This window comes from Psammomys obesus, unplaced genomic scaffold (genome assembly GCF_907164565.1).
Source record: "Psammomys obesus unplaced genomic scaffold, mPsaObe1.curated_primary_1811, whole genome shotgun sequence".
Classification (NCBI taxonomy): domain Eukaryota; kingdom Metazoa; phylum Chordata; class Mammalia; order Rodentia; family Muridae; genus Psammomys; species Psammomys obesus.
Window position 1 is genome coordinate 1,332,023 of NW_026596064.1, and position 26,019 is coordinate 1,358,041.

General features: G+C 50.2%; 2 protein-coding genes across 2 annotated transcripts in view; one reads left to right on the top strand and one right to left on the bottom strand.

Annotated features, from left to right (window-relative positions):
• Ece2 (endothelin converting enzyme 2) overlaps window positions 1-26,019 on the top strand; it is a 35,284-nt gene that overhangs the window by 4,374 nt on the left and 4,891 nt on the right. The window contains 12 exon segments of the mRNA XM_055625151.1: window positions 2,243-2,526; window positions 15,519-15,614; window positions 15,959-16,094; window positions 16,274-16,489; window positions 17,308-17,432; window positions 17,544-17,690; window positions 17,848-17,913; window positions 22,092-22,139; window positions 22,141-22,281; window positions 23,066-23,208; window positions 23,579-23,693; window positions 25,005-25,115. Coding sequence (XP_055481126.1) covers window positions 2,243-2,526; window positions 15,519-15,614; window positions 15,959-16,094; window positions 16,274-16,489; window positions 17,308-17,432; window positions 17,544-17,690; window positions 17,848-17,913; window positions 22,092-22,139; window positions 22,141-22,281; window positions 23,066-23,208; window positions 23,579-23,693; window positions 25,005-25,115 — 1,628 coding nt within the window.
• On the bottom strand, window positions 3,991-6,024 carry Camk2n2 (calcium/calmodulin dependent protein kinase II inhibitor 2). Its single transcript, XM_055625150.1, has 2 exons — window positions 5,647-6,024; window positions 3,991-4,876 (listed from the first exon to the last, which is right to left on the bottom strand). The coding sequence occupies exons 1-2, from the start codon at window positions 5,813-5,815 to the stop codon at window positions 4,806-4,808; spliced, it is 240 nt and encodes a 79-aa protein (XP_055481125.1). The 5' UTR covers window positions 5,816-6,024; the 3' UTR covers window positions 3,991-4,805.

Below are 26,019 nucleotides of genomic sequence, written 5' to 3' on the forward strand. Positions count from 1 at the left end.
AGCGATCCAGAAGTAGAAGTGTCAGTTTTCAAACCTGGGACAAACGGCTGAGGTGCCTATTTGACATATCAAAGTGGACACTGGGAGCCAGGTTCTTTCTGCAATCCCTCAGCCCCTACCTGTTACAGGGGCCTCTTAGCTTGTATGCCCTACCCCGTACCCAAAAATTCTTTAGCCCAGGGGCTGGTCTGCCCTTCCTTCAGCTGTCATTCCCTATTTAACCCAACCATGTTGGTTACCTGGCTTTTTTACCTGGTTCCCCTCTTTCTCCTATCCCTTCTCTTCCTTGCTCTTCTCTCATGGCTCAGGGTCCTGTCTACTCTGGAATCTCTCAGATGTCCTGACCTCTGACTATGCTCTCCCACTTATCTGTAACAAACCTCCACCATACCTAGTAACAGTCATGTCCTCCCCTTTTTATTTCTTTATTCATTCGTTTGGTACCAAAACCTGGCAGAAGTAGAAAGACCAGAAATTCATTCTCAACTATATAGCTATCCTATCTAAAATTTTTAGGTTTTGTTTGTTTGTTTTTGTTTTTTGCGGTAGGATTTCATTATGTCACCAAGGCTGGCCCAGAACTCAGAGATCTGCCTGCCTTTGCCTCCTCAGTGCTGGAATTAAAGGTACCTGCCACCAAGCCCAGCTTGTTTTTGATTTTTGAGTCATGGTATTATATAACACAGGCTGACCTTGAATTCCTAATCTCATGATTCTATGATACAGATAAATAAGGATTCAAAGCAGTCTGGATCCCAATATGGAGAGATCCCTGTATGGGACCTGCTAAGAGCTGCTGTCTAGCCCCACTCCTAGCCCAAGACAGGCCACAGGAAGACCTGCAAGAGACCACTGCGTCTTCCAAAGCAGGTGTGCCCACTGGGCTGTATACGTCTACTCTTACCATCTCCATCTCCTTGACCTTGCTCTCTTGGAGAGCACTCTTTCTTTTTGTTGCTGGTGTGTTTTTGCGACAGGGTTTCATTTAGCCTGCCTGCCTGTGCCTCCTAAATGCTGGGATTTAAAGGTGACACCGCCATGCTTAGAGATTGCGCTGTAGACACTTTACCCCTGCACACTGCTTGTTTCTCAGTTCTTTTGAGTTGGTGTCTCTGAAATTCTTGCAGACCTACCTGAGGTAGGGTCAGTTGCCCACCTAGATGTGTCCGTTAAGTTATGTATATGGTAGTTATATGTCTGCATTTAGGCACAAACTCCTTGACAGCAGGCACTTAAAAGCAAAACCAAAGCTGGGTAGTTGTGGTGTATACCTTTAATTCCAGCACCCAGAAGGCAGAGGCAGGTAGATCTCTGAATTCAAGGCCAGCCTGTGGATTCCAGGACAGCCAGGGCTACACAGAGAGACCCTGTCTCAAAACAACAAAACAAACAAAAAAACCAACCTCGGGTCTCATAGCTTAGGCTGGCTTTGAGTTTGCTATGTAGCCAGGAATGACTCCTGATCCTCTCACTGGGATTACAGGCATGCATCACCGTACACTACTACATTCAGTTTATATGGTGTTGAGGAGCCGACCCAGGGCTTTGTGCATGCTAGTAAAGCACTCTGTTCATTTATCTGCTTCCCCAGAGCAGGTACTCTTTATCAGCAGAGACCAAAGTGGAGTGTCCAATACATAGAGTCAGGACAGTGCGTGTGCCCACCTAGCCTTCCCTTAGTTGATTGATTCTGCCTTGGAAATCACAGCAAGGGGTTGGTATCTCTTAAGATCTTCTAAAAGGCTAGGATTACCTTGAGGGTAATAGTATGATGGTCCTAACAGTGCCAATACTGTATACATTCTGAACGTGAGGGAACAGAGGCCCCAAGAATCAAACGCTTTCCTTTGTAACTGGGAAAGTAAAATCCAAATCCTTGAACTCTTGCATTCTAAGCTCCTTCAACAACTCCACAGATGTTTTTAGCCCTTAAATGTAGTGCACTGCAACTGTGTGTAGGCTAGCTACTGACTGTTCTTGTCACCTTCTTAGATGAGAAACCCAAGTTCTTGGTACTGAAGCAACTTCCTCTAGTCCGCATAGCCGAGAGAGACAGAAACAGGTTATGCCCAAGTCTGTGTGATTCCAAAACTGAGCGCTCTTCTATACCCTGCTGCTCTAAGAACCTGATGCAGGGCCAGGGGATAAATGGGAAGAAAAACAGGGCAAATCATGGGTAAATAATGAGAAGGTGAGAACCAAAGCTAACCTAGCTCTTGTTACCCATCCCACCCCATGGCAGGTTGCGGGAACAGTGCCTTGAGCTACGAGCTATTCCTCGGAGGCTTCCCCAATGTGACCAGTGTGGATTACTCTCCAGTGGTAGTGGCAGCCATGCAAGTTCGCTATGCCCATGTACCCAGTCTACGCTGGGAGACCATGGATGTGCGAGCACTGGGCTTCCCTAGTGGCTCCTTTGATGTTGTCCTCGAGAAGGGCACGCTGGATGCCCTGCTTGCTGGGGAGCCGGATCCCTGGAATGTATCTTCTGAAGGTGTCCACACTGTGGACCAGGTGCTGAGTGAGGTGAGGAAGCAACAAGACAGCAGGTCAAGATGCAGGGGAAAGGGTTGAACTCTCAAGAGATTGGAAGAACCCAGAAATCAGAGAGTGAGATTTAGAGCAGGTGACCTTCAAAAGTATGGTTTCCTGCAGAACAGAGGGCACTGGAGTAACCAAGGCCCACAAAGGCCAATCAATGGTTGGATACTGGCTTGACATAGAGAAGTAGTAGCCAGGTTCCAGACAGGTGACACAGATTGGGAAAGTGAGTCGTTGATAGGAAAGCAATACCTCCTGTATGGCCATGCTCTTCCCTGTGTAGAATTGAGCCTCATGTAGAACAACCAAAGGCAGAGGGTGGCTTAGTCTGCCAAAGGAAGCCAGAGCTCCTGGATATGGGGTAGTACCTAGGTTTGGTTAGGAGATCATTATGGGCTGTACTGACCTTTGAGAACCTGGAGATGATTCCACGCTGATGGCTTCTCTGTCTGCCTTGCAGGTGAGCCGGGTGCTTGTTCCTGGAGGCCGGTTCATCTCCATGACTTCCTCGGGTCCCCACTTTAGGGTCAGACACTATGCTCAACCCCGATATGCCTGGTCTCTGAGGCACACGACCTATGGCAGTGGTTTTCATTTCCACTTTTACATCATGCATAAGGGCGGAGAGCTCAGTGTGACCCAGCTAGCCCTGGGGGCCCAGATCCTCTCACCTCCCAGCCCTCCTGCCCCACCCTGCTTCCTCCAAGACTCAGATAACGAGGACTTCCTCAGTGCCATCCAGCTGTGAGATGGGAAGCATGGTCTCCAAGCCCTTCCTGCCTTTGTGCATTAGGCTCCTAGGGAGTTGGAACTCCCAGTTTGGGACTGGGGGTTGGTGGCTGGGTCTCATGCATAAAACAGTGCTGGCGGGATCAAGCCCATGTGAACCAACACAGTGTGAGTCCAGCTAGGTCCCAGACCCCAGGTTCCTGGCTTCTAGGATTTTTATTTCTACAGGATTCCCCCACCTTCCCCAACATACTGAGTGACACATGATTTTGTTTTTTGGGGTAAAGTTCAACACAGCTCCTCCACCTTGGATATGCTCCTCCAACCTGATTTATCCTGAAGAAACTAAATACTTAGAATTTAGATGGCTTTATGCTTCTGATCCCAGCCCCAACACTGGTGACCTGTCCTGTTTAGGCTATGCATGGCCTTAAGGAGGTCATATAATTGCGGTGTTCCCACACCAGGCTGCCCTGCTAGGGCTCACATGGTAACCTTTCCCCACCAGGAACTTGCACCCAAGATTATCAACACCTATCTCCCAGCAGACTGAAGCAGCAGGCACACACGTGCACACACACACTCACACACAGAGGTCTGTGTTTATTCACACACTCCTGTTACATTGAGGATGGAGAAACATTTTTACAAAGGACAACCCTGGGTAAAGAATATGTTCAGGTCCACAGGTGTCATCCAAAGGTACCGAGCAGTCACCATTTGGGTTCCCAGGGGTAACATGAAGGGGTCCAAGGTGAAGTCAGATCTGGGCCCTTAAAAGGTGATCCCTTGGGAGGGAGGAGTCTCCCAGTGAGCCTCCTGGGGTCAGATTTGGGCAGACTGGCCATGTGGTTAGTTACCATGTTGGGGGCTTGTCCCATCCCAGTCTCGACACCTGTCCTATCTGCCAGGCGCAGAAGAGCATGGCGGAGGCTGTGGGGGAAGGGCGCAAACCATGAGCGGAGCCAGTAAACAAAGAATCGGATATAAAAATACAAATGTGCTGAGGAAGTCCCTTAGAAAGAGGCCGGGGTCACGCCAGACAGGGGTACAGTAGAGGAAAGGCCCGGAGGGCTAGGCTGAGGTGGGTAGGAAGCTCATGCAAATATGCAGCCAAACCTCCCTGGCCTCACAGTCCGACGCCGCAGCTGCCCGGGCTGCAGACCAGATAGATCGGAGGAGGGGCGGGGCAGGGGAGCCGTGCGGGAGGGGGCGGGCTGGGGGCCGTGGGTCTCTGTGTCGGTTCCGGTGTGCGGGATGGAGCTGCGGCCCGAGGTTCTAAAGTGCATGAGTGCGTCGGCGGGCTCCGGGCTAGTCCGCACCACCGCTAACGCCGCCGCGGTGGTGCTGAAGCGGACAGCTCCGGAGCGCCGGGCAGCGGCGGCAGCAACACCGACCCCGCGGCGGCGTGTCCCTGCGGCCCCCGCCCGCAGGCACCTCGGCCCGGGCGGGGGTGCGCCGGCCGCCGCATCGCCGGCCCGTGCTCCTGGCCGCTGCGGGGCTGGGCCCGGAGCCCGCCGCCAGAGCCCGCGCGTCTACACTCCGGACGGAGGCTTCTCCCCCATCCCCTTCAGCACGTCGTCTATCCGGTCATCCTCGATCACCACTGCGCAGGGAGAAAGCGCATCAGCCGCGCGGTCTCGGGGGGCGGCGGCGAGAGCGGGGCCCGTGTTCTCACGCCCCGCGCACATCTACTCTACTGCCCGTGCTCCCTCGACACCCCATCCCCTCCACCCGAACTCTCCTGCGGACCCCATCTGCTACCGAACCTGGGACCCGAACCTCCCCAGGTGGGAACACCCCTCTTCCAGAGACTCCTACTGCGAAGCCTCCCGTCACCCGAGCCTTTCTCCCTCTGAACTGACCAGGAACCTCTCCCTCGGACACAGTCCCCTCCTCAAATTGGGCTCAGACGAAACTGCCGCCTGGCGTGGCCCTCCTCTCCACCAGAACCCCTGCTCTGATAGGGCCACCAGAAGCCCCATCCCCGGGCAAACCACCAAGACAGCCGGAGCCCCGGCCTCCCCGCCCTCCAGCCACATCCACCTACTCCTCTCAGCCCGAGGAATCGGCCCACCATCCTGCGTCGCCAGTGCCAAGCAGCCCCAAATACCCTGAGCGGCCCCTCCCCCTCGCCCAGGAGCCAGGGCTCTTTTTCCAGAAGTGGCGAGCTTCGAATCCGGGACACCGTATTCCCGGGAGAGGGAAGGAATGGGACAACTCCACAGCAGGGACCCTCCCCGACCCGGGCGGGTGCGCGGCTGGCTGCGCCGGTCTGCGGCAAGAGCAGCCGCCACTTGACGGGAAACGGCAGCCCGGGGACGCCGGGCAAAGGGTTTCTGGGTCAGGCGGCGACTCCGGGCCCGGGCCGCGTACCTCTCTTGGCTCGGCCGATCTGGCCCAGCTTGGGGGGCCGCTTGGCCTGGTTGCCGGCGAAGAAGGAGTTGGTGTCCTGAAGGCGGCAGCTGAAAGAGAGGTCGGAGCCCTCGGGGTCTGCGCCGAAGCGGCCCATCTTGTCCTCGCCGTAGGGTAGGATCTCGGACATGGCGGGCACCGGGAGGGCTGGGGACTGCGGCGGGGCACGGGCAGAGGCTAGCTGCCGGACCGGCCCTAGCTCAGCAGGGGAGCCGGCGGAAGGATGAAGTCATGCAGCATCCGGGACTGCGGAGCCGAGCGGGGCCTCCTCCCCCGCGCCTCCGCCTCCCGGGCCGCTGGGCAGGCGGCGGCGGCAGCGGCGGGGACCGGGCGGGGGCGGGGCGGGGGCGGCGGCGGCGGCGAGAGCGGAATGACGATGAGCGCCCGACTGCGGCAGAGAACGGCGGGCGGGGCGCGGTGGAGGCGGGGCGGGCACGGGCCGGCGGGAAGAGGCGGGGCCCGGCGGTCCGAGCGAGCGGGCGAGCCCGGTGATCCCTGGAGTGGAGCGAGCAGCCGTGGGAGGTTCCCGCGAGGTGGCCCCGGATGGCCGCCACGTGGGCCCGGGGTAACCGCAGCGGCCGGCGCAGGCGACAGCTGGGCGGGAGCGGCCAGCCGCGCGCGCGGGGAGAAAGGGGAGGGTCGGACGTCGCGGCTGGACCGAGCGCCTGGGAGCTGAGCGCCCCAGGCTGGGGGCGCGGCAGGGCCTCGGAAGGCGGCGGCCGGCGGGCCGTGGCCGAGGTCGGCCTCGGCCAGGTGGCTGGGGAGAGGGCCGGCCGTGCGCGCAGAGAGGGAAAGGTACCAGCCGAGCAGAGCGCGGGAAGAGCTCGGATGGGGGCGGGGGGGCGTGTGCCACCGTGCTGGGCGCGTCCCCGGAGGTCCCCAGCGGTCGGTCAGTTTGTAGTCGACTGTCCGCGCATTCGTCAGGCTACCTCCGTGCGTCCGACCGCGGGCTCCGTGGGTCGGCTTTGGACTTTCTGGACCTGCCTCCCCCCGTCCCTGGCCCCTGTAATGTGTACCCCCCCCCCCCGAGACAACGTGGCGGCCTTTCGGGGGGGAAGGATCTCGACACCGCCACCGCGGGCGCGCACCGGAGCAGGCTCCCCCCGAACCCTGGGTCCGCTGTTGGCGCCAAAATCTAGACTGAAAGCGTCAGTCGCTGCGCGCGGCTCCCTCAGCCCCGGAGGCTCGCTCTAGCCGGCGGAGTGGGAGGAATGAATGGCAGCGTCGCGGCGGGCGCGCGGGCTGCGGGTGACGCAGGGAAGCCCGGAGTGCCTGAGCATGAGGCGCGCGCTCGGGAGCGTCGCGAGGGACAGGGTGTCCCCCGCCCTTGTTACTGGGGCCCGGGGTAGATCTCTCTCCCCCCAACCCCACGGACGCAGCACACTTCCCTTCACCTCCTGCCGCGCCCCCCAGGCCCCGCCCCCTCCCTGCCAGCAGTCAGCGGCGGCGTCACCCGTTCTCTGGCGCGAGAGGGCTCTGGCGCAATCACTGGCCTTGGGAGGGAGGGTGTGTCTCACACTCACTCACAGTGACAGGCTCGTAAGGAAAATGATGTCGCTGTCGCTTCGGTCCAAACCCCAGGCAAGGCACCTTCTCTCTACTCCCGCCAAATCACGCAGCTAGCGAGATTGCTGGGTGTTGATTTTCCTTCCCTCGCCACCCCTGCCTCGGGTGTTATATGCAAAGATCTCTGCTGTCAGGACACTGAACGGGGCCTGTGGGATACGGAGGAGGTGCGAGAGACTGCCTTGGTGTTACCTCTGGCTTGCGGCCTGACCAGAGGTTCCTTCTAACACTCCGGTACTCTGTCCTTGCGGCTGGGGGCGGAGGTGGTAGGATGAGGGGCGGCCAACTGGGGTCCAGCATAAGAGGGAGTGACCCTGATATCTGGAAGGAAAAAAAGGAATAACTCCGGGTGGCTAGAGCGTCCTTCCCCTTGGAACTTGCACAATAATGACTTTCAATTCAGAATCTGCCATGTTCTGAGTGACCTTGGCTTGAAGGCCCAACAATCATGTTATATGTTTTCAAATCATTTGTGCTGGCCCTGGTGGACTTGGCCTTTCCTCCCAGTGCCCAGCCAGGCTGGTCTCTGTGAATCTGAAGCCAGCTGAGTCTAATTAGTGAGTTCTGGGCCAGCCAGGGCTACTTAGTGAGACCCTGTCGGAAAACAACAAACCAGAAAAAATATATATATATATTTACTTGTATAGCTTTAGAGAAATAAAACCACACAAAACCTTGGCTGTATATCCTTCATCTTCCCAGTCAAAAATGTGTCAGCTGGTTGTGACGGCACTGGCCTGTTATTCCAGCACTTGGGGAGGCAGAAGCAGGTGAATCTCTGTGGGTTAGAGGCCAGCCTGGTTTACAAATGGAGTCCAAGACATCCAAGGCTACACAGAGAAACCTTTGAACTGGGGTTCTAGTCTAAACAGATAAAATAGAGGCTATTCATTCAGGCCAGTTTTGTAGATGAAATGGCTCCGAGCTAAGCTGCCTTGTTTTGGGAACTGAGCAGCCACTCATCTAAGTTGATGAAGAAAGGAGCCCTCAGGTTCTTGCCAAGAATATGGTATAGGGACTGAAGCAAATCTTTTGTCTCTAAAGTCAAAGAGATAAGGTTAATGATTTAACCTGGGATTGTTTGAGATTGTGTGTGTGTGTGTTTTAGACAGTCTTAACCAGGTGGTAGTGGCCCACATCTTTCTTTAATCCCAGCACTTGGGAGGCAGAGGAGGATCTCTGAGTTCGAGGCCAGCCTGATCTACAAAGCGAGTTCCAAGACAGCCAGGGCTACACAGCAAAACCCTGTCTTAAAAAAAAAAAAGACAGAGACTTGCTGTGTAGCCCTAGCTAGCCTGAAACTTGTTATATAGTAAGGTAAGGGCCTCTGCCTTAGCCTCCAGTGTTCTGGGCTTACACGGCTGGGCATAATTTTGTTTCCCTGTGCATGCTGGATCATAGATGAACAAAAGTCCCTGGTGCAGCACTGTGAAGACATTGTAATATTGAATATGCAGAAGTTCCATTAGAGTATCAATGTGTGAGTATCAATCCATTATAGTATCAGTGTGAGGAAAATTCCTTCTATTCGGATTCTCTACTCAAAAATTTGACGTCTTGCATCCCTGCTGAAATAACATTTGGAGTATTGAGCCAGTTGAGGTGGTGCATGCCTTTAATCCCAGCACTTGGAAGGCAGAGGCAGGTGGATCTCTGAGTTTAAAGCCAGCTTGGTCTAGAAAATGAGTTATAGTACAGCTAGGGCTAAACAGAGAAACCCTGTCTCAAAATACTAAAACAAATTTGGAGTATTGAAATAGCACTTTGAATTGTTATTTTTTTATTGAAAGCCTCTTACCTGGAGCATAGTGGCACACTCCTGTAATCCCAGCGCTCAGAAGGCTGAAGAAGAAGGATCTGAAGTAGCCTGGGCTACATACCGAGTTCAAGGCCAGCCTGGGCTACATTGAGATTCTGTCTCAAAAAAGCCAAGTTCAGGATAGAGCTGCTTGTACAATCTGCATAAGGTTCTGGGTTGGTTCCCTAGCATAGAAAAACAAATAACAAATCCCTACTGATGATAAAAATCCATTTACCAAGGATCACACCGGAGCCTCAGACACATCAGTTGACTCCGATAGACTAGTTTTGTGATTAATAAATATGAGGTCTAGATTTAAATCAGAATCCTGCCCGTGTTTACTATTTGATTTGGGGCAGGTTGTGAAGTTTTCCCGGTAGCTTAGGTTTCTCCCCTGTAATACAGGGAAATTATATTAGTAGAATATAGTTTATTAGATTGTCGTAAATATTAAATTAGCTAGGTGAATAGAAATGGTATCTGTTACTATACAAAGATATTGACAGTAACATCAGACTTGTTTTATGGCTCAGTAAGTAAAGGCACGTGCTGTCGACATGACAGCCTGATCCCGGCGGTGGCAGGAAAGATTTCCACAAGTTGTCTTCTGATCTCTACATGTATGCCATGACATGGGTGAACATGCATACAATGAATAAATAAATGTGAATCATCACTGGGCACATTCATACTGAACGTGTTTTTAATGTGTGCATCAAATGCTCAGGTGTGGGGAGTGTTGAGGTAAGCCTTTTGGAGGCCTGAAGGAGTCAGTGACCCCCGCAACTCCTCGAAAGGTCCTGATCCACTGCACACAGTGCTGATCCACTCGGGACTCCTAGCACACTAATGAAGTCTCAAAATGGACCTGAGGCTAGGGTATGACTGCTTCCCCCTTCTTTACAGAAGTCTCCTAAGGTGACTTTGCCCCTCCTCCACGTTTCGTTATAAGTTGCACCAACTTGATTGATTGGTACTGGTGCTTGAGGCTAGCATGGGATGGTCTGATTGGCCTTTCAAGGCCTTACACTGGACAATAAAGTTAGATCTGCACCTTTGAGTCTGGTCTCGGGAGTCTAATTCCAGGGATTCTGCCTGGGCTCGGTCGCCACTCACCACCCCTTGGTTCCTGATCCACACACTTAAGTTTCATTTTGTGTGGGGCTAACTGCTTTCTTTCTTTCTTTTGTAATGATTTATTTTATTTTATTTTATGTGCATTGGTGTGAATGTCTCAGGTTCCCTGAAACTGGAGTTACAGGTAGTTGTGAGCTGCCAGTATGTGATGGGAATTGAACCTAGGTCCTCTAGAAGAGCAGCCAGTGCTCTTAACTACTGAGCCATCTCTCCAGCCCTTATACTAAACATTTCTTTACACACTTCTGGTCTTTTTCCAACCTGTGCTTGCATATGTTGGTTTATTTATTTTGCTTTATAAAAAAAAAATTAGATTTTAAGCTGGCTCATGCCTGTAATTCAAGCACTTGGGAGGCAGAAGCAGGCAGATCTCTGTGAATTCAAAGCCAGTCCGGTCTACAAAGTGAGTTCCAGGACAGCCAGAGCTACACACAGAGAAACCCTGTCTCAAAAAACAAAACAACTATAAAAAAAAATAGATTAAAAAAAAACCTGTTCCTCTCTTAATTCTTTACTGCAGTTTCTTCTATTGCTTCTTCCTCTTCTGTCATTTGCATGTGTCCCATGTATGGATGTTTGAGTTATTCACCAATCTCTCTATACTTGCCTGTTATTTCCTCCCAATTTTGGGGGGGTATTATAAATAGTGCTGTGATGAACGAATATAGTAAGAAAAAAAATGACAATATTTTGTAGCTCTTCCAAAACAGAAGTAGAGTCAGTTCTTCCATCCTGAATCTGACTCTGACCACAGGACTTGCTTGCTCTGTGGGGCACGAGCAAATGTGGTCAAGCAAAGGTCTGAAAGATGGCTGTGTACCAAGGGCATGAACCCATTTTTTGGTTGTTGTTGATGAGAGCTCTAATGATGAATAACATTAGTTCAGTATTTTGTTGTTGTTATTTTGATATACCATGGTAAGAGTAATTACAAAGGGCTTGGTATTCCTAGTTGAAGCCTACAAAACAAATGAGACCAGACCCAGTCCTGAAGAACCATCCAACCAAACCATAGAACATGAAAAAAAAATTCTTACTTATTAATTAATTTTGGTTTTCAAGACAGGGTTTCCCTGTGTAGCCCTGGCTGTTCTGGAACTCACTCTGTAGACCAGGCTGGTCTCGAACTCAGAGATCCACCTGCCTCTGCCTCCCAAGTGCTGAGATTAAAGACCTGTGCCTCCACTGCCTGGTTTAGTTCTTACTTTAACCCATTAAATTTGGTGTGGTTTGTTACGGAATGAAAGCTATTTGATACCAACATCTTTTGGATAAAATTTTCTAGAGGTAGACCTTCTGAGTCAAAATGTGCGTGCATTCACACCTTTCATAGTACAAAAAAATATCTCAGTTTATAAGATAACTGTATTTCTGGTCTCTGTCAATAGTGACCATTTCATATCATGACCACACTGTCCTTGCACAGTTAGAAGTGAAGTTGTCTCCTTCCAAGAGCCTACCTTGTCACAGGCCTCTAGCTTGACAAAAAGATGTCCCCCCTCAGTTTTCCATCTTGTTCCCAGCCCTCTCCCCCTGCTTCTCCCCATACCTGATCCTTACCCTTGTTTCCCTCCCCATTCCATCTCCTGCCCAGTTCCTTCTCTTCATTCACTTCTGCTGTCTATTCTATTTCCCCTTCTGAGTGACATTCTGGGCACCCTCGCTTGGGCCCTCATTCACTTCCCTTTCTTGTCTTTCAGTTAATGGGGATTGAACCTAGGGTCTCATGCAATCTAGCAAGTGCCCTGCTGCTGAACCCTATCCCCCACCATCTTTCTCCTTTGGATTTTGTGACAAGGTCTCACCAAATTGCTCAGGGTCCTTATGCAGGCCTAAATGTGTTATATCTTTCGGGATTATAGACTTGTACCACCAGATCTGACTCATTCGATTTTTCCCTTCCTTCCTCCCCTCTTCCTTTTCTTTTCTTCCTTAGACAGGGTCTAATATACTGTAGGCTGGCCTCGAACTCACTATATAGCTGAGGATGACCTTGATTTAATGCTCTACCTACCTCCACTTTCCAAGGACAGGCATATACCAGCTCACCTTTTTCTTACATGCTCAGTTTTCTTCTATCTAATTTTGGAAGGAAGTAGAGATGACATATTGGCAATAGAGCGAGCACGAGCAAAGCAAAGACTTGTCCCAAGTGGATGGCTTCTTCAGGCTCCAGCACAGAGAGATATGAAAACTTGTTTCTTAGGAAACCCCTGACTAACCTGGCCTGCTCCACCATCGAGCACCAACTAGATCATGCTTCTCTCAGCCTTACCAGTGTTACTCTCATCATAGGGCTTGAGTGGTGATAATAATAATGAAAATATCAGGCATGGTAGTATGAATTTATAACTCCAGTACTTGGGAGGCAGAGGCAGGGAGAGCACTACAAGTTGGAGACCAGGCCAAGCTACACAGTGAGACCTTGTCTCAAAATAAACAAACAAAGCTGGGTGGTGGTGGCATGAGCCTTTAACCTCAGCATTCGGGAGGCGGAGGCAGGCAGATCTCCGAGTTCGAAGCCAGCCAGGTGTCTTAAAGTGAGTTCTAGGACAGCCAAGGCTACACAGAGAAATCCTGTTTTGAAAAACCTCAAATAATAACTAAATAAATAAAAATAAAAGCAGGCAGGCTTGACAATTCCAGCTACAGGGGAGACTGAGGCAGAATAATTGAAACTTTAGGGTCAGCCTGGGCAACTTAGTGAAACTTTGCCTTAAAATAATAATACTAAGTTGGTGAGAGAGCCCAGTGGCTACGACGCTCGCTGGTGTGATCCCTGGAGCCCACAGGGGAAGGAAAAGGGCAGCTCACACACATTGTTCTCAGACTTCCACGTGTGTGCCACTGCCGCCTCGCCACATCAAGCACACAAACACAAATAAATAAGTAAACAAACAAATACTTTAAAAAAAAACAGTCATAATTTTCTTACACTCTGTAGGTCTGTAATTCAATATATAGAATAGGTTGGCTTGAGATTACATAGATACACACCCTTGTTTCCAGAGCGCTGGCATTTAAGGTGTGAGCACCACACTCAGCCAAAATAGTCTTTATTTATTCTAAATACCTCGTCTCCCAAAAACATTATTGGATTTTTATTTTTAAATTTATTTTTATCTTATGGGTATGGGTGTTTTGCCCCAATGTCTGTGTACCACTGTGCGTGCAGTGCCTGCAGAGGCCAGTAACAGTTGGGAACCTGTATGTGGCTGCTGGGTATTGGACCAAGGGCTCTGCATCTGCTAATATGTATTCTACCTCCAGATTGTTTGGGAGCTCGGTTGGTTTACTCAGCAGTTAGGAGCAGAGGACCTGAGTTCAACTCCCAGCACCTAAAAAACCAGACTGAATCACAATACGCTCTTTATTTGCCAGCCGCTTTACATGCACTGTTTCATTGAATTCTAGAAACACTTTGAGGTGGACAGTACTTTTTGTTGTTTTGTTTGGTTTTTGGTTTTGGTTTTTCCATACAGGGTTTCTCTGTGTAGCCCTGGCTGTCCTGAAACTCACTTTGCAGACCAGGCTGGTCTCGAACTCAGAGATCCAGCTGCTCCTGCCTCCTGGGGGCTGGAATTAAAGGAATGTGCCACCGCTGCATACTACTCTTATTTCCATTTTACAGATGGGGAAACTGAGTCTGAATCCAGAACTGCGCCTCCTAATAGTAACACTGTGTTCTGTCTTGTTCAAGAGCATGCAGTTTGGGGATGGGAAAGTGCCTGAGAAAGCAGTCTGGCACTTCTCTGCCAAATCCATTCATCCTGCTTTTCTCAGCCACAAGAACATTCCACACTGGAACCGCTTGCAGGGAGATGTGTGAGAACTGAGGTGTGAATCAATAGATAATTATCCATTGCCACTGCTTAGGGCTTCCTCAGCTCAAATTCTTATATTCTCTTGGTGGGGCCAGCGAGGAAGGTGAGGCCGTGCTTCAGTGTCCCAGTTCCAGCCCTGGCACTGTAAAAACATGAGGCAGGCTTTGGTGACACAGACTGTAACACTCCCCTGCCTGTTTAAGGAGTGACAATATGGAAGGCAGATGGCAGATGCATGGATGCCACACTGTTGCGGTTCAGTTAAGTATTGCTTGGGTGTTTTTTTTCTCTCTCTCTCTCTCTCCCCCAAATAAAATCGTTTGCCTTCCTGAGTTGGAAGTGTTAGCATGTCTTTTCTTTAAATAATCTGTGCATGGCTGTTTTTTTCCCTGCCAATTTGTCACCATCTGTAACCCTCCCTTTTTGAGATGATCTGGTGACAGCGATTATCTTGGAGAGTAAGAGTGCCATCTTGAAAGCGATGTGTAAGAGTGGCATTACTGTGGACCGTGTGTATAGTACGTGCTGCCCTGACATTTGGTATGTGCTTGCGTGGGTCCCCAATGGCGGTGGGCTTTTGCTTATATGTACATGGTGAATCTTTAGTGTGGTTACTTCTGAGTTTCCCTGCGTGCACTTGTGCTTGGAATCTGTGCTGTTGTAGGCATCCTGTGCACACCTGTATAGGGGGTGAACTGCTTGTGGCTTCTATCTGTATGTGCCAGCTGTAAAAAAAAAAAAAAAAAAACCCTGCAGACAGACTAAAGAGGATCCTGGTGTGATCCCTCTAAAGTGTTGGAGAAGGCTTGAAATTTGGAGAATCCGGGTAAAGAATATTAGCGGGGATTGGGCCTCAACCAAAGGAAAGCAAATTATTGGTGGCTTGCCTGAGGGGGTCTCAGGCTTGATGGAGAGCAGCGGTTGCGCCGAATGGTCTGGGTGCCGATGTTGGCGGGGAGCCGCGCGCGCTTCGCCCCTCCCCCTCGCTCCCACCCCCGGGCGCGCCGCCGGGTGGGGGAGACTTGAGAAAGCCGGGGCCGCCGCGGCCAGGCCAGGGGCTGCAGCATTCGCTGTGATGAAGGGCCGTGGCGGGGCTCAGCGGGTGGCCTGGGCCGTAGTTCCTGGGCGGGTCAACCTCACCCAGCCTTAAGGCGCGGCCCGGCCCTGCTCTTTTCCATCATGAACGTTGCGCTGCAGGAGCTGGGTGGAGGAGGCAGTGTGAGTGGTGGCCCTGGGCTCCAGGGGAGAGGACCCGGGTGGAGAGGGCGCAAAGTATGGAGGAGAGGGTGTGAGTGAGCCGCCGGCGGGCGTCTGGCAGGGACTCCGACTCGCCTCGGAGATGGGGCTTCTTGTAAGGGTTAAAGAGGGATAGTGTAAGAGGGGACCCCAGCTGGCACCTGGGAAGGGCCCTTTCTGCATGAAGGAGGGGGACACCCGGGCAGGGCCTTGGGCAAACAAACGGCCTAGCTGTCCGACCTCAGTTGGCGTTCCTGAACTGCTTGCAGATGGTGGAGTACAAACGAGCCAAGCTTCGGGATGAAGAAGCACCAGAAGCACCGGAGACGTCAGTAGAAGGCAGGACCACCCCAGACTCACTGGAGGTGGGCAAGGGAGTACCCCCTTTCTCATCAGGCCTCACCCTTGATATAATGCCTGCCTGCCATAACCATGTGCTCTGGGCTGTTCTGGTGGGTCGCCTGTACCACTTTCCACTCCATCTCTGGCCTCTGCGCCATGACTATGGTGAGGCAATTCAAAGCCATGACGTTGCATAAAACAGGCTCTACCTGCCTCTTTGCTCTTGGGCCCAGAAGTTAACCCCGCTAGCTATTGCTCCATGACTCTAGAAACTGGCTATTACCTTCATACCTTTATTTGCTGGGAGGACTTCTGTGATCTTGTGTCCCTGCTATGCAGCTCAATTGCTCCTGTCCCGTGTCCCCAGGTGGGGTTCCAGAAGAGGACCAGACAACTCTTTGGTTCACACACACAATTGGAGCTGGTCTTGGCAGGCTTCTCTCTAGTGCTGGCTGCCCTTCTTTCGGGCTGCTTGGTGGTTCTGTGGGTCCAGAACCACAGAGGTAGGTCAGTCCATGCTTGTCAGCAGCTCTAATAGTTGTGGGGGCTAAAAAGTGAAGGCCTCCAAATAGTTTTCTTGTTGGGGTTATGCTTGTCATATGTTGTCATCGCCCACTCAAAAGCTTTGCTTCTGCCACCTCGATTGACTGTCTCCTAACTTCTACCATGTCTCCTGCCGCAGACCCAGCCCATAGCATCTGCCTCACCGAGGCCTGCATTCGAGTGGCTGGAAAAATCCTGGAGTCTCTGGACCGGGGAGTGGGCCCCTGTCAGGACTTTTACCAGTTCTCCTGTGGAGGCTGGATTCGAAGGAACCCTCTACCCAGTGGACGTTCTCGCTGGAACACCTTCAACAGCCTCTGGGACCAGAACCAGGCCATACTGAAGCACCTACTGGGTGAGTGAAAGCTGTCAGGAGCGCTGTGCCGATCTTAGCTTTCATGTCTAGCACTTTGAGAGTCCTCAGAAAATACCCACGAGTGAAGGACTGGGATTATTCTGTGAAGCTCTTGAGGGAGGGCATGCAGAGCAGGATGGCTTAGATGGGGCAGACCTCTGAAAAGGACAGAGATCTCTTTGAGTTCTCCACAAACAGAGGAGGGAAAGCCACAACTTGTTCTTTCAATCTTCCTGAGAGGTGCACACCTTTAACCTCAGCAGGGGAGGCAGAGGTAGGCAGATGTCAACGAATTCTAGGCCAGCCTGGTCTACAAAGTGAGTTTCAGGACAGCCAGTTACATAGTGAGACCCTGTTTCAAAATCCCAGCACTCAGGGAGGCAGAAGTAGGTGAATCTCTGTGAGTTTGAAGGTAGCCTCGTCTACTTAGAAAGTTCCAGGACAACCTGAGCTATATAATGAGACTAATTCCAAAAAGAGGGAGAGGGGAGAGGAGAACATAGCTTGGTAATGTACACCAATAATTCTAACTACTCAGGACACTGAGGACAGGAAGTTTGGAAGGTCAAGGCTCGCCTGGCCAACTTAAGACCCTATTTTTGAATTTACCAAAAAGGTAATTTACAGAAAGAGGACTGGGAATGTGGCTTGGTAGGGGAGTGTTTGTCTAGCATGTAAAAGGCCCTAAGTTCAATCCTCAGTGCCACCAGATACACACATACATACATGGGCCAGGAGAGGAATGAAGGCCAGCGGCTCCCCTGCAGCAGTTAATCTAACTGCTGCCTGGATGCCACCCTGTGCTCTACTCATTGCAGAGAATGCCACTTTCAATTCCAGCAGCGAAGCCGAGCGGAAGACACAGCGTTTCTACCTGTCCTGCCTACAGTTGGAGCGCATTGAGAAGCTCGGGGCCAAGCCGCTTCGAGACCTCATTGACAAGGCAGGGGCACTGGGTGGGCTGGGGGCCAGAGAAAGAGGAGGGACGGGATGTGGTTCAGGGAAGCTTCGGCAATCCCTGCGCTACAGATTCCATGTGTGGATCTCTACTCAGATCGGTGGTTGGAACATCACGGGCCCTTGGGATAAGGACAACTTCATGGAAGTTCTAAAGGCAGTGGCAGGGACCTATCGAGCCACCCCATTCTTCACCGTCTATGTCAGTGCGGATTCTAAGAGTTCCAACAGCAATGTCATCCAGGTGCCTGTCTGGGAGAGGGTAGGGACTCATGGAACCTTTGCCGAGCCAAGATTTCCCTCTCCTGTGACGTGCAGGCTGGCTGCCCCCTCGCCATGTACAGGAGTCTTTGGTTCAGAGTGGGGGGAGACTGACTAACTTTTACTCCTTGCTGTTGCAGGTGGACCAGTCTGGGCTTTTTCTGCCCTCTCGAGACTACTACCTAAATAGAACTGCCAATGAGAAAGTAAGGCACATCCTAGAACTCCTATCCCATTCCTTGCTGAGCTGGCTAATCCCTACATCCTTTCCTCTTTGCTTAGGGTCAGGGTGAGAAAGGTGAGCCTATTGTGCTGCCTAGCAAACCGACTCTCCTTTACTCCTCTCCTTTCCTTGGTTTTCTTCCTCCTTTCCTTCTTCCCTCCCTTCCTCTCTTTCTATTATTCTTCCAGGAAATTTTTTTCTTTCTTTTTGTGGTGTTTGAGGATTAAACCCAGTACCTCACACATGCTAGACAAATACTATACCATTGAATTACATCCTTAGCCCTAGGAAGACATTTCGTGGGTACCCAACTATGCGCCAGATGCGGTGGAGAAATTCTGAGATGGATGTTTCAGAGTCACTGTCACAGGAAGTTTTGATATCAGTAGGTTTGTGGACCGAGGTATCTGAGAACAAGGTTCAAAAGATGTCTAGAACTCAAGTGAGATGCAGGCATCTAGGGCTCTCCTTGTGGACCACATTTAAATTGGGCTCTATAGAAGCAAAGACATGGGCCAGTACCATGGCTTGGCAGCTAAATGCACTTGCTGTCAAGCCTCATGACCTGGATTCAGTCCCTAGGACACAGATGATGGAAGGAGAAAACTGGCTTCCCCAAGGTTCCCTTTGACCTCCTCACTCATGCAAATACACACAAAAATACGCACAAAAATAAATAAATAAATAAATAATTTTTTTTTTTTTAAAAAAGGCTACAACAGAGATCAGTAGAGGTTGTCCTATGTAAAGACAGATTAAGCAAGTGTTGCAAGGAAAAAAAGGCTTAGTGTGTTTGGACCATGAGAAAGGGTCCAGGGCCCAACAGAGGGCATTCAGCATGGAGATGAGCTGTTGAAGCCAGAAAGGCTAGGTGTGTTTGGAATGTAATAAATGTGGTTTGGCAAGATGTGCTGCTGGTTGTATGGTAGGCTAGAAGGTGGTCAGAGACTGGTTATGAAGAAAGTTTTATTCTGCAGCCCCTAAAAAGGCACCTCCAGGTCCCAGAGCAGGAATGGAGTGATGCTCTTAGTGGTGCCTTAGGAGGCCAGTTTGTCAGATGAGAAGAAAAAATTGTAGGGGAGGGACCCCGGAGACAAGAGTCTCTGCAGTTCCTGGACTCTAACTCAGCAAGGGTCCAGGTGAGGGAGCGATAGAGGCTGAGTGCTAAGAAGCTGACGTTACAAGACATATCAAGCTGGAATTGTGGCTTGCTAGTTACTGGCTGTTAGAAGAGGACAGAGGTAAAGGTGACTGAGGCTACAAGGCTGAGTCATGGTGGAATGGAGTGGGGATTAGTGGTATCTGTGGAACAACCAGCCTGAAGAACTTAGGGCCTGGGAGGCAATGTGATATCACAGCACAGGAAGCAACTCTGAAAGCAGACCTGCATTTCAAGCTCAGCTCTCCTGCTTGTTGTAATTGATGGGTGTTTCTGGGGCAGATTCTATAAAACAGGAAGCAGAGGTTTGAGGGGTGGCATGGGAGCCTATGCTGTGTGGAACTGATAGTGTGTGGGAGTCTCACTTTAGGCCTGTGAGTTTGAGGCAGGTGGGCGCCTTCTGTCTGAGAGGTCAGAAGACAGCTAGGGAAGTTGGTGGTGGAGCCGGAGAGGACAGTGTGGGGAGCTACAAGCTCAAAGGCGCTTCTCCTTTAAAATAGAAACCAGGGTCTGGGAGAGGTGGGAGAAAGGAAGAAGAAGTGGTAAAAGGGCAGAGGAACAAAGAGAGGCCTGACGAGGTGACCCACTGGAGATTACTGTGTTATTGCTTCATAAGTGTTTCCCGAACTTCTCAGCCTCACCCTCCCCTAGACATGTATGGACACTGCTGCCCTTCTCTCGGTGCCAGAGAGAAAATGATGCACCTTGGAACACTGTCCTGGTCACAGTCATTGAGACAATCACAGCAGAAAACATGAGTTTCCCAATCTGAGTTCAGCTGAGAAGGAGCTGAATGAGGGTGAGGGTAGGCTGAAACTGAGGGGGAGGTGTCCACAGAGGAAGCAGATCAGATGGTGGCTAAAGGGGAGAGGGGATGAAGTAGGGGAAGATGACCCCGTCCTTACGGTGTATCCCAGGCTGATCCTAACTCCTGGACTTTAGTGGCCTTATTGCCCCAGCCTCGTGCGTGCTAAAACCATATGTGCACATTACATTACCATAGATGGCAAGCTTAGGCTTTATCCCACAGGAAGGGAAATGAGCCCCTGGAGAGATGGCCGAGCAGGCACAGGTGCCAGCAGAAAGACCTGATGACCTCAGTATGTTTATGTGTGCAGGAGAATTCATGGGAGAAACAATGTGGTTTTAGAAAAGGCCTTGGGTTTGATTGTCATTGTATCACTGGTTTCCTTAGGCAGGAGGCCTCTTGCCATAATGTAGGGGAAGATGTAGTAAAATGGCTGAGAAAGGATGACAGTTAGGGCCGTGTGTGTGATGCACACCTGTGATCCCAGCACTCAGGGAGGCAGAGGCAGGCATGGTCTACAAATGGAGTTCAGCACAGTCAAGGCTACACAGAGAAACCCTGTCTCAAAAAACAAAACAAAAACAAAAAAAACAATTATGAGTGCAGAGGGTTCAAGAAATTCTCAGAGCACGGTGCAGTGACACATACCTGTAATCCCTGCATTCAGAGCGTCAGAGGCAGGCAGAGCTCTGCATTTGAGGCCAGCCTAGTCTACAAAGTGAATCCAGGATAGCCAAGGCCTCACAGAGTAACCCTGTCTCAAAAACAAACAAAGTCTCAGAAGTAAGTCTTAAACTGAAGATAAGGAGAGAGAGAGTGAAAAGTGTATGTGTGTGTATGAGTTCCTTGACTGAGTAAACTGTCTCCCCCTTTAGAAGCTGGGATAGCTGATGGATTGATATGCTTCTAAAACCAGCAGCAATAAAAGTGGGGAAAAAGAGAAAAATTGTAGTGCAAAGAATGAATATCAAGGGATCAAAGGCCTTTAACATTAAGTGACTCCAGGGTGGGGCTTCAAGTCAGGAGTGGGAAGGAAACCCAGCATGGTGGTATATACTTGTAATTCCAGCACTTGAAAGCTGAGGTACAAGGATTGTGAGTTCAAGACTATTCTGGGCTATGTAGTGAGTCCTTGTCTTAAAAAATTGGGGAGGAGGGCCATAGAGGTAGTTACTAAACAGAGCTGACTTGATCTATCTCCATATTTTTCCTTTTCCTCAACAAATACTTAATGAACACTGTCCTTGAACCATGATTCCAATGGCAAGCAAAGCAATCAGGCCCTGTCCTGATAAAAGCAACTCAGGCAACTGAGTTCGGGCTGGGCCCTGGTAGTGCTCAGGCCTTCACCACATTCTGATCCTATCAAGGGGTAGTTTATGGTAGGAGCCTTTACTATATTTTCTCAAGCTCGTTCTCTCTGTGAAAATTGGGACTAATATGGATTTTTTTTTTTTCCTCTGTGTTGCCCTGGCTGTCCTGGAGTCACTGTGTAGACCAGGTTGGCCTAAAACTCAGGAACTCAGACAGCCACCTGCCTCTGCCTCCTGAGTGCTGGGATTAAAGGTGTGTATCAGGAGTCGCTATGAGGCTGAGGGGGCAAGATAGGTTGTATGTAAATCCCTTAACCATCTGATCAGTGCATTCCTAATGTTCAATATGAATGTTCCTTTTTTCTTTTCTGTGCTTCTCTGTCCCCTGGGAGGACAGAGAAAAAGCACATTTGAGGCCTGTTAGGATGAGAGACTTGAAGAACAGACTCAAAGGGGCAGATTCCCTACAGGCTCCATCCAGCTGTTCAAGTCAAAGCACATGGCGCCCCGTGGACTGGGACGATTAGAAGGGCATTAGGAAATGAGAATGCAAAGTGCTATGGGAGTTCATCCACTGGATAAAGATTTACAGGGACCAGTTCTGTGCTTGGCACTGATACAGGCTGTGGGGTTCAGGGGCGAACAGCTGCCATAAGTGGAACAGCATCCACTGGGAGAAATGGATGACAAATAGATGACAGGTAATTAAGTAAGTCGAGCAAACAGTGGTCAGCAATAGATCAGAAATTAACCAGAGTCGCCAAGACTTCTACAAGGTGCAGCGAAGCCAAAGAAATGGTGGGAAGGGGCAAGAGCCAGAGCAGACCTCAGCCTTGGGCAGGTCTTCTTACTGGCTTTGAGGATGACTGGGGCCTTCACAGGTGCTTACGGCCTACCTGGACTACATGGAGGAGCTGGGAGTTCTGCTGGGGGGGGCAGCCGGCCTCCACCCGGGAGCAGATGCTGCAGGTGCTGGAGCTGGAGACACAACTGGCTAACATCACTGTGCCCCAGGACCAGCGTCGAGACGAGGAGAAGCTCTACCACAGGATGAGCGTCTCAGAGCTGCAGGTGGGGTAGGCGGGGCCTGGAGACCTCAGGGAGAGGCTACCCCTCCATAAACACCACCCCTGAGGCAACCCGTCCTTCCCTTGCTTCCTGCTTTTGTGAGCTTTCCAGAGGTGTCTCACTATCCTGGAAAGAAAAAAACGGTAAATATTTTAAGCTGCCTCTCTCAAGGCCATCATTTAGTTTTGTTTTGTTTTTTCTTGTTGCTTGGGACTACATGAAGAGACTGTATTTAAAATATTGGGGCAGGCATGGTGGTTCACACCTGTAACCCGAGTACTTAGGAGACTGAGGCAGGAGGAGTTCTGTGAGTTCCAGGGTGATTTGGGCTATAGTGTGAGACCCCCATCTCAAGCAAACAAAGGGAAAAACAAACAGATGAGATGTCTGCAAAATAATCATGTGTATGGAGGTATCTCCTAACGCCCCTCCTGTGCCATCCCTTTTGCTGTTTTAGAAAGAGAAAAGAGATTATAGGGAGAGACCATGTATGTGGGCCCTGTTGGGGAAGTGGTGTTTTATCAACCGACATGAAAATATTTGAATTTCTGTGCCCAAGCTGAATATCACACATAGTGGCTTTCCTTGTATAATAAATGGTAAGGCTCCCAGACTGCAGGGCATTCGGGCCTGGAAAAGTATTTGTTGCAGGAAGGGGTCCCCAGGCAGCAGGTAACTGTTACTATGACAATGGGAAAGATGCCCAGGCTATAGCAAATCAGTGGGGGAAAGCAGTCTGCTGAGCCCAGTGGGAAGGCCGGGAAGCCTGAAGACTTTCTGCTTTCAGACTCTAGCACCCTCCGTGGACTGGCTCGAGTTCCTCTCTTTCTTGTTGTCACCACTCGAGCTGAGTGACTCTGAGCCTGTGGTGGTGTATGGGACTGAGTACCTACAACAGGTGTCGGAACTCATCAACCGCACAGAACCAAGGTGTGACTGGGGAATGGGAGTTGGGGAGAGGGTCCTGGAGTGGAGGGGCTCAGGGCTCTGGAGATCTCTGGAAGGACCAAGCATGGTGAATTGGCACACAGACTGAGTGATAAGGCCCTGGGCCTTCCAAACTTCAGATTAAAATGTGGGTGGACCCTTCCTCTGGTCAGAGTTTCAGGGTATCCATTTGTGACTTCTATTCGCTCACCTTGTGCCAGGCTGACTTCTCTTGCGTCCCAGAGTAAGAACCTTCATACCCACTTCCCTCCACACCTGTCAGGACTTCCATAGCCTGCATGCTCCTGGGGACTGGTTGGGGAAGGGGAAGGGTTTCCTACATGTCTTTCCTTATTCTCTGGTGTGGAAATAGCATCCTGAACAATTACCTAATTTGGAACCTGGTGCAGAAGACGACCTCAAGCCTTGACCAACGCTTTGAGTCTGCACAGGAGAAGCTTCTAGAGACCCTCTATGGTACCAAGAAGGTAAGCTCTCTGGCTCTGCTACCTTTCTGACCAAACCTAGTCTGTGCTCCCTGCCCGCACTGTGTCAGGAACATTTTCTTCATGGTGCATGAGCACATGGTACGGAACACAGACTTTGGAATCTGAGCTGTCATGGTTTCCAATCTTAGTTCCTTAGTGCTTATGGCACCTTGAGTACTTGGGGTCTCCATTTCCTGATCTGTAAAACAGGAGTAACTGTCAAGGCTGCCTTGAGTTAATGTTGGTGTGTGGCATTCACCTTTGATGATGAGGATGAAGATGATCCTTCATTTCAAGAGGCCTCATTAAGTATGGGGAGTAAAACTACAAACAAATGCATATATTTTGAGGGTGTTAATTTTTCACAATGAATGAAAAACCTCCTTTATGTTATAAAGAGGATGTTGGGACAGCACACTCAGCGTGAGGAACAAGTGGAGTAATAGGAATTTTTTTTTTTTTCTCAGAATATGTCAGGCGAGGAATGAGAAAACATGTAAATTCATGGGGGCCTGTAGGGGTCCTGAGGGGGAGTCCTGAAGGGGGCCTGTGTTTTTGCGTGGGTTCTGGTAGGAACTTGAGAACAGGGCAGCAGACTGAGTTTGGTAAGGTTGACATGGGACATCATGAAGGGAACTGGCAGTTATGTTAAGAGGTCTGACGTCTGACTTCGACCAGTGATGACATTGTTGTAGGACAGAAAAATGCTAATGGGCTACACAGGAGATGAAGAGGTTGAGCTAGTAGAAACTGATGATGGGTTGAACTGGGAGCAAGGAGATAGAGGAACCTGGGATGACACCCAGGTTCCAGGAATAGCGGACTTATTGTGTGTAAGTCTGAATTGTAGAGACGAGCAAAGAAACTTCTCAATTTGGGCCAGCAAGATGGCTCAGGACAGCTGAGGTGCTTGCCACCACGCCTGATGACTTGAGTTCAACCTAAGTCCAACATGGTGGCTCCTTTAGGTTGTCCTCTGACCTCCACACTTGGACCATGGCAGGCAAGAATGCCCCCTCCAATAAGTAACTATCACAACAACAACTTTCGAAGTCCAAGGGGAGCTGTTGGGACCATAACAGAGCTTGAACTGAAAATGGAGTGGGTAGCATACCTATTTCTTTTCTACTGAAGCTTGGCTCACGGAGTGGGGGTGGGGGCGGGGGTCAGCACAGTTTGAGATACTCCCTTCCATATCTCTGGAGTCTGAAGGAGACTCTTGGCACCCCGAGTCCAAGCCTCTGTTCAGCTGAGAAGGCTTAGTCCCAGAGAGGTAGAGGCCTTTAGGGACTGCTCTTTGCCCCTTTCCAGTCCTGTACACCAAGATGGCAGACCTGCATCTCCAATACAGATGACGCCCTTGGCTTTGCTCTGGGCTCGCTCTTCGTGAAGGCCACATTTGACCGACAAAGCAAGGAGATCGTGAGTTTTCAGGCTTCTAAAACTACCCTTTGATTTGCTTAAAAACATGCTGTATGTATACATAGCAAAATTGGGAAGGGAATTCACTAAGCAGCAAATTGGTGGGTCAGTTATGAAGCGTTGGGTGCCTTTAAGTTTTCTGTAAGTTCACAAATTTTTACCCTGGGTTTATGTTACATATGTAATTATCAAAAATTACCAGGTGTGGTGGCGCATGTCTTTGATCCTAGCGCCCAGGAGGCAGGGGCAAGTAGATCCCTGTGAGTTTAAGACTAGCCTGGTCTACAAAGCAAGGTCTAGATAGCAAGGGCTACACAGAGAAACCTGTCTCAAAAAAACCAAAACCTAAAAGAAAACACAACAAAAATAATACTAAGAGATAACAGTTTAATAGGTATGCTTAAAATGAGATATTGATGGGAGAGTTGTTATAATGGGGAGAAACAAAACATCTGAAATGTCCAATTATGGAGTAAAGGAAAAAATAAATAATAGGATGAAATCTGATGCCACATCTATCTATCTATCTATCTATCTATCTATCTATCTATCTATTCATTTATTTATGTCTTTTGAGACAGGGTTTCTCTGTGTAGCCCTGGCTGTTCTGGAACTCACTCTGTAGACCAGGCTGGCCTCAAACTCAGAGATCCGCCTGCCTCTGCCTCCTGAGTCCTGGGATTAAAGGTATGTGCTACCACTGCCCAGCTATGATGGGTGTCACATTTGAATTAAAGATAAATTATATATTTATTTAAAAAGTTAACAGTCTCATATTTTTAAAAACAGCTCAGTTGGGCTGGAATTTACTATGAATCCCAGGCTAGAACTTGCCTCAGCCTTCTGAAGCCTAGAACTTATTTATTTATTTATTTATTTATTTATTTATTTATTTATTTATTTA

Coding starts and splice junctions, on each gene's coding strand:
- Camk2n2 (XM_055625150.1), bottom strand. CDS start 5,815: ATGTCCGAGATCCTACCCTACGGCGAGGACAAGATGGGCCGCTTCGGC. Junction 4,877..5,646: donor GATCGGCCGAGCCAAGAGAG/GTACGCGGCCCG, acceptor CTCCCTGCGCAG/TGGTGATCGAGGATGACCGG.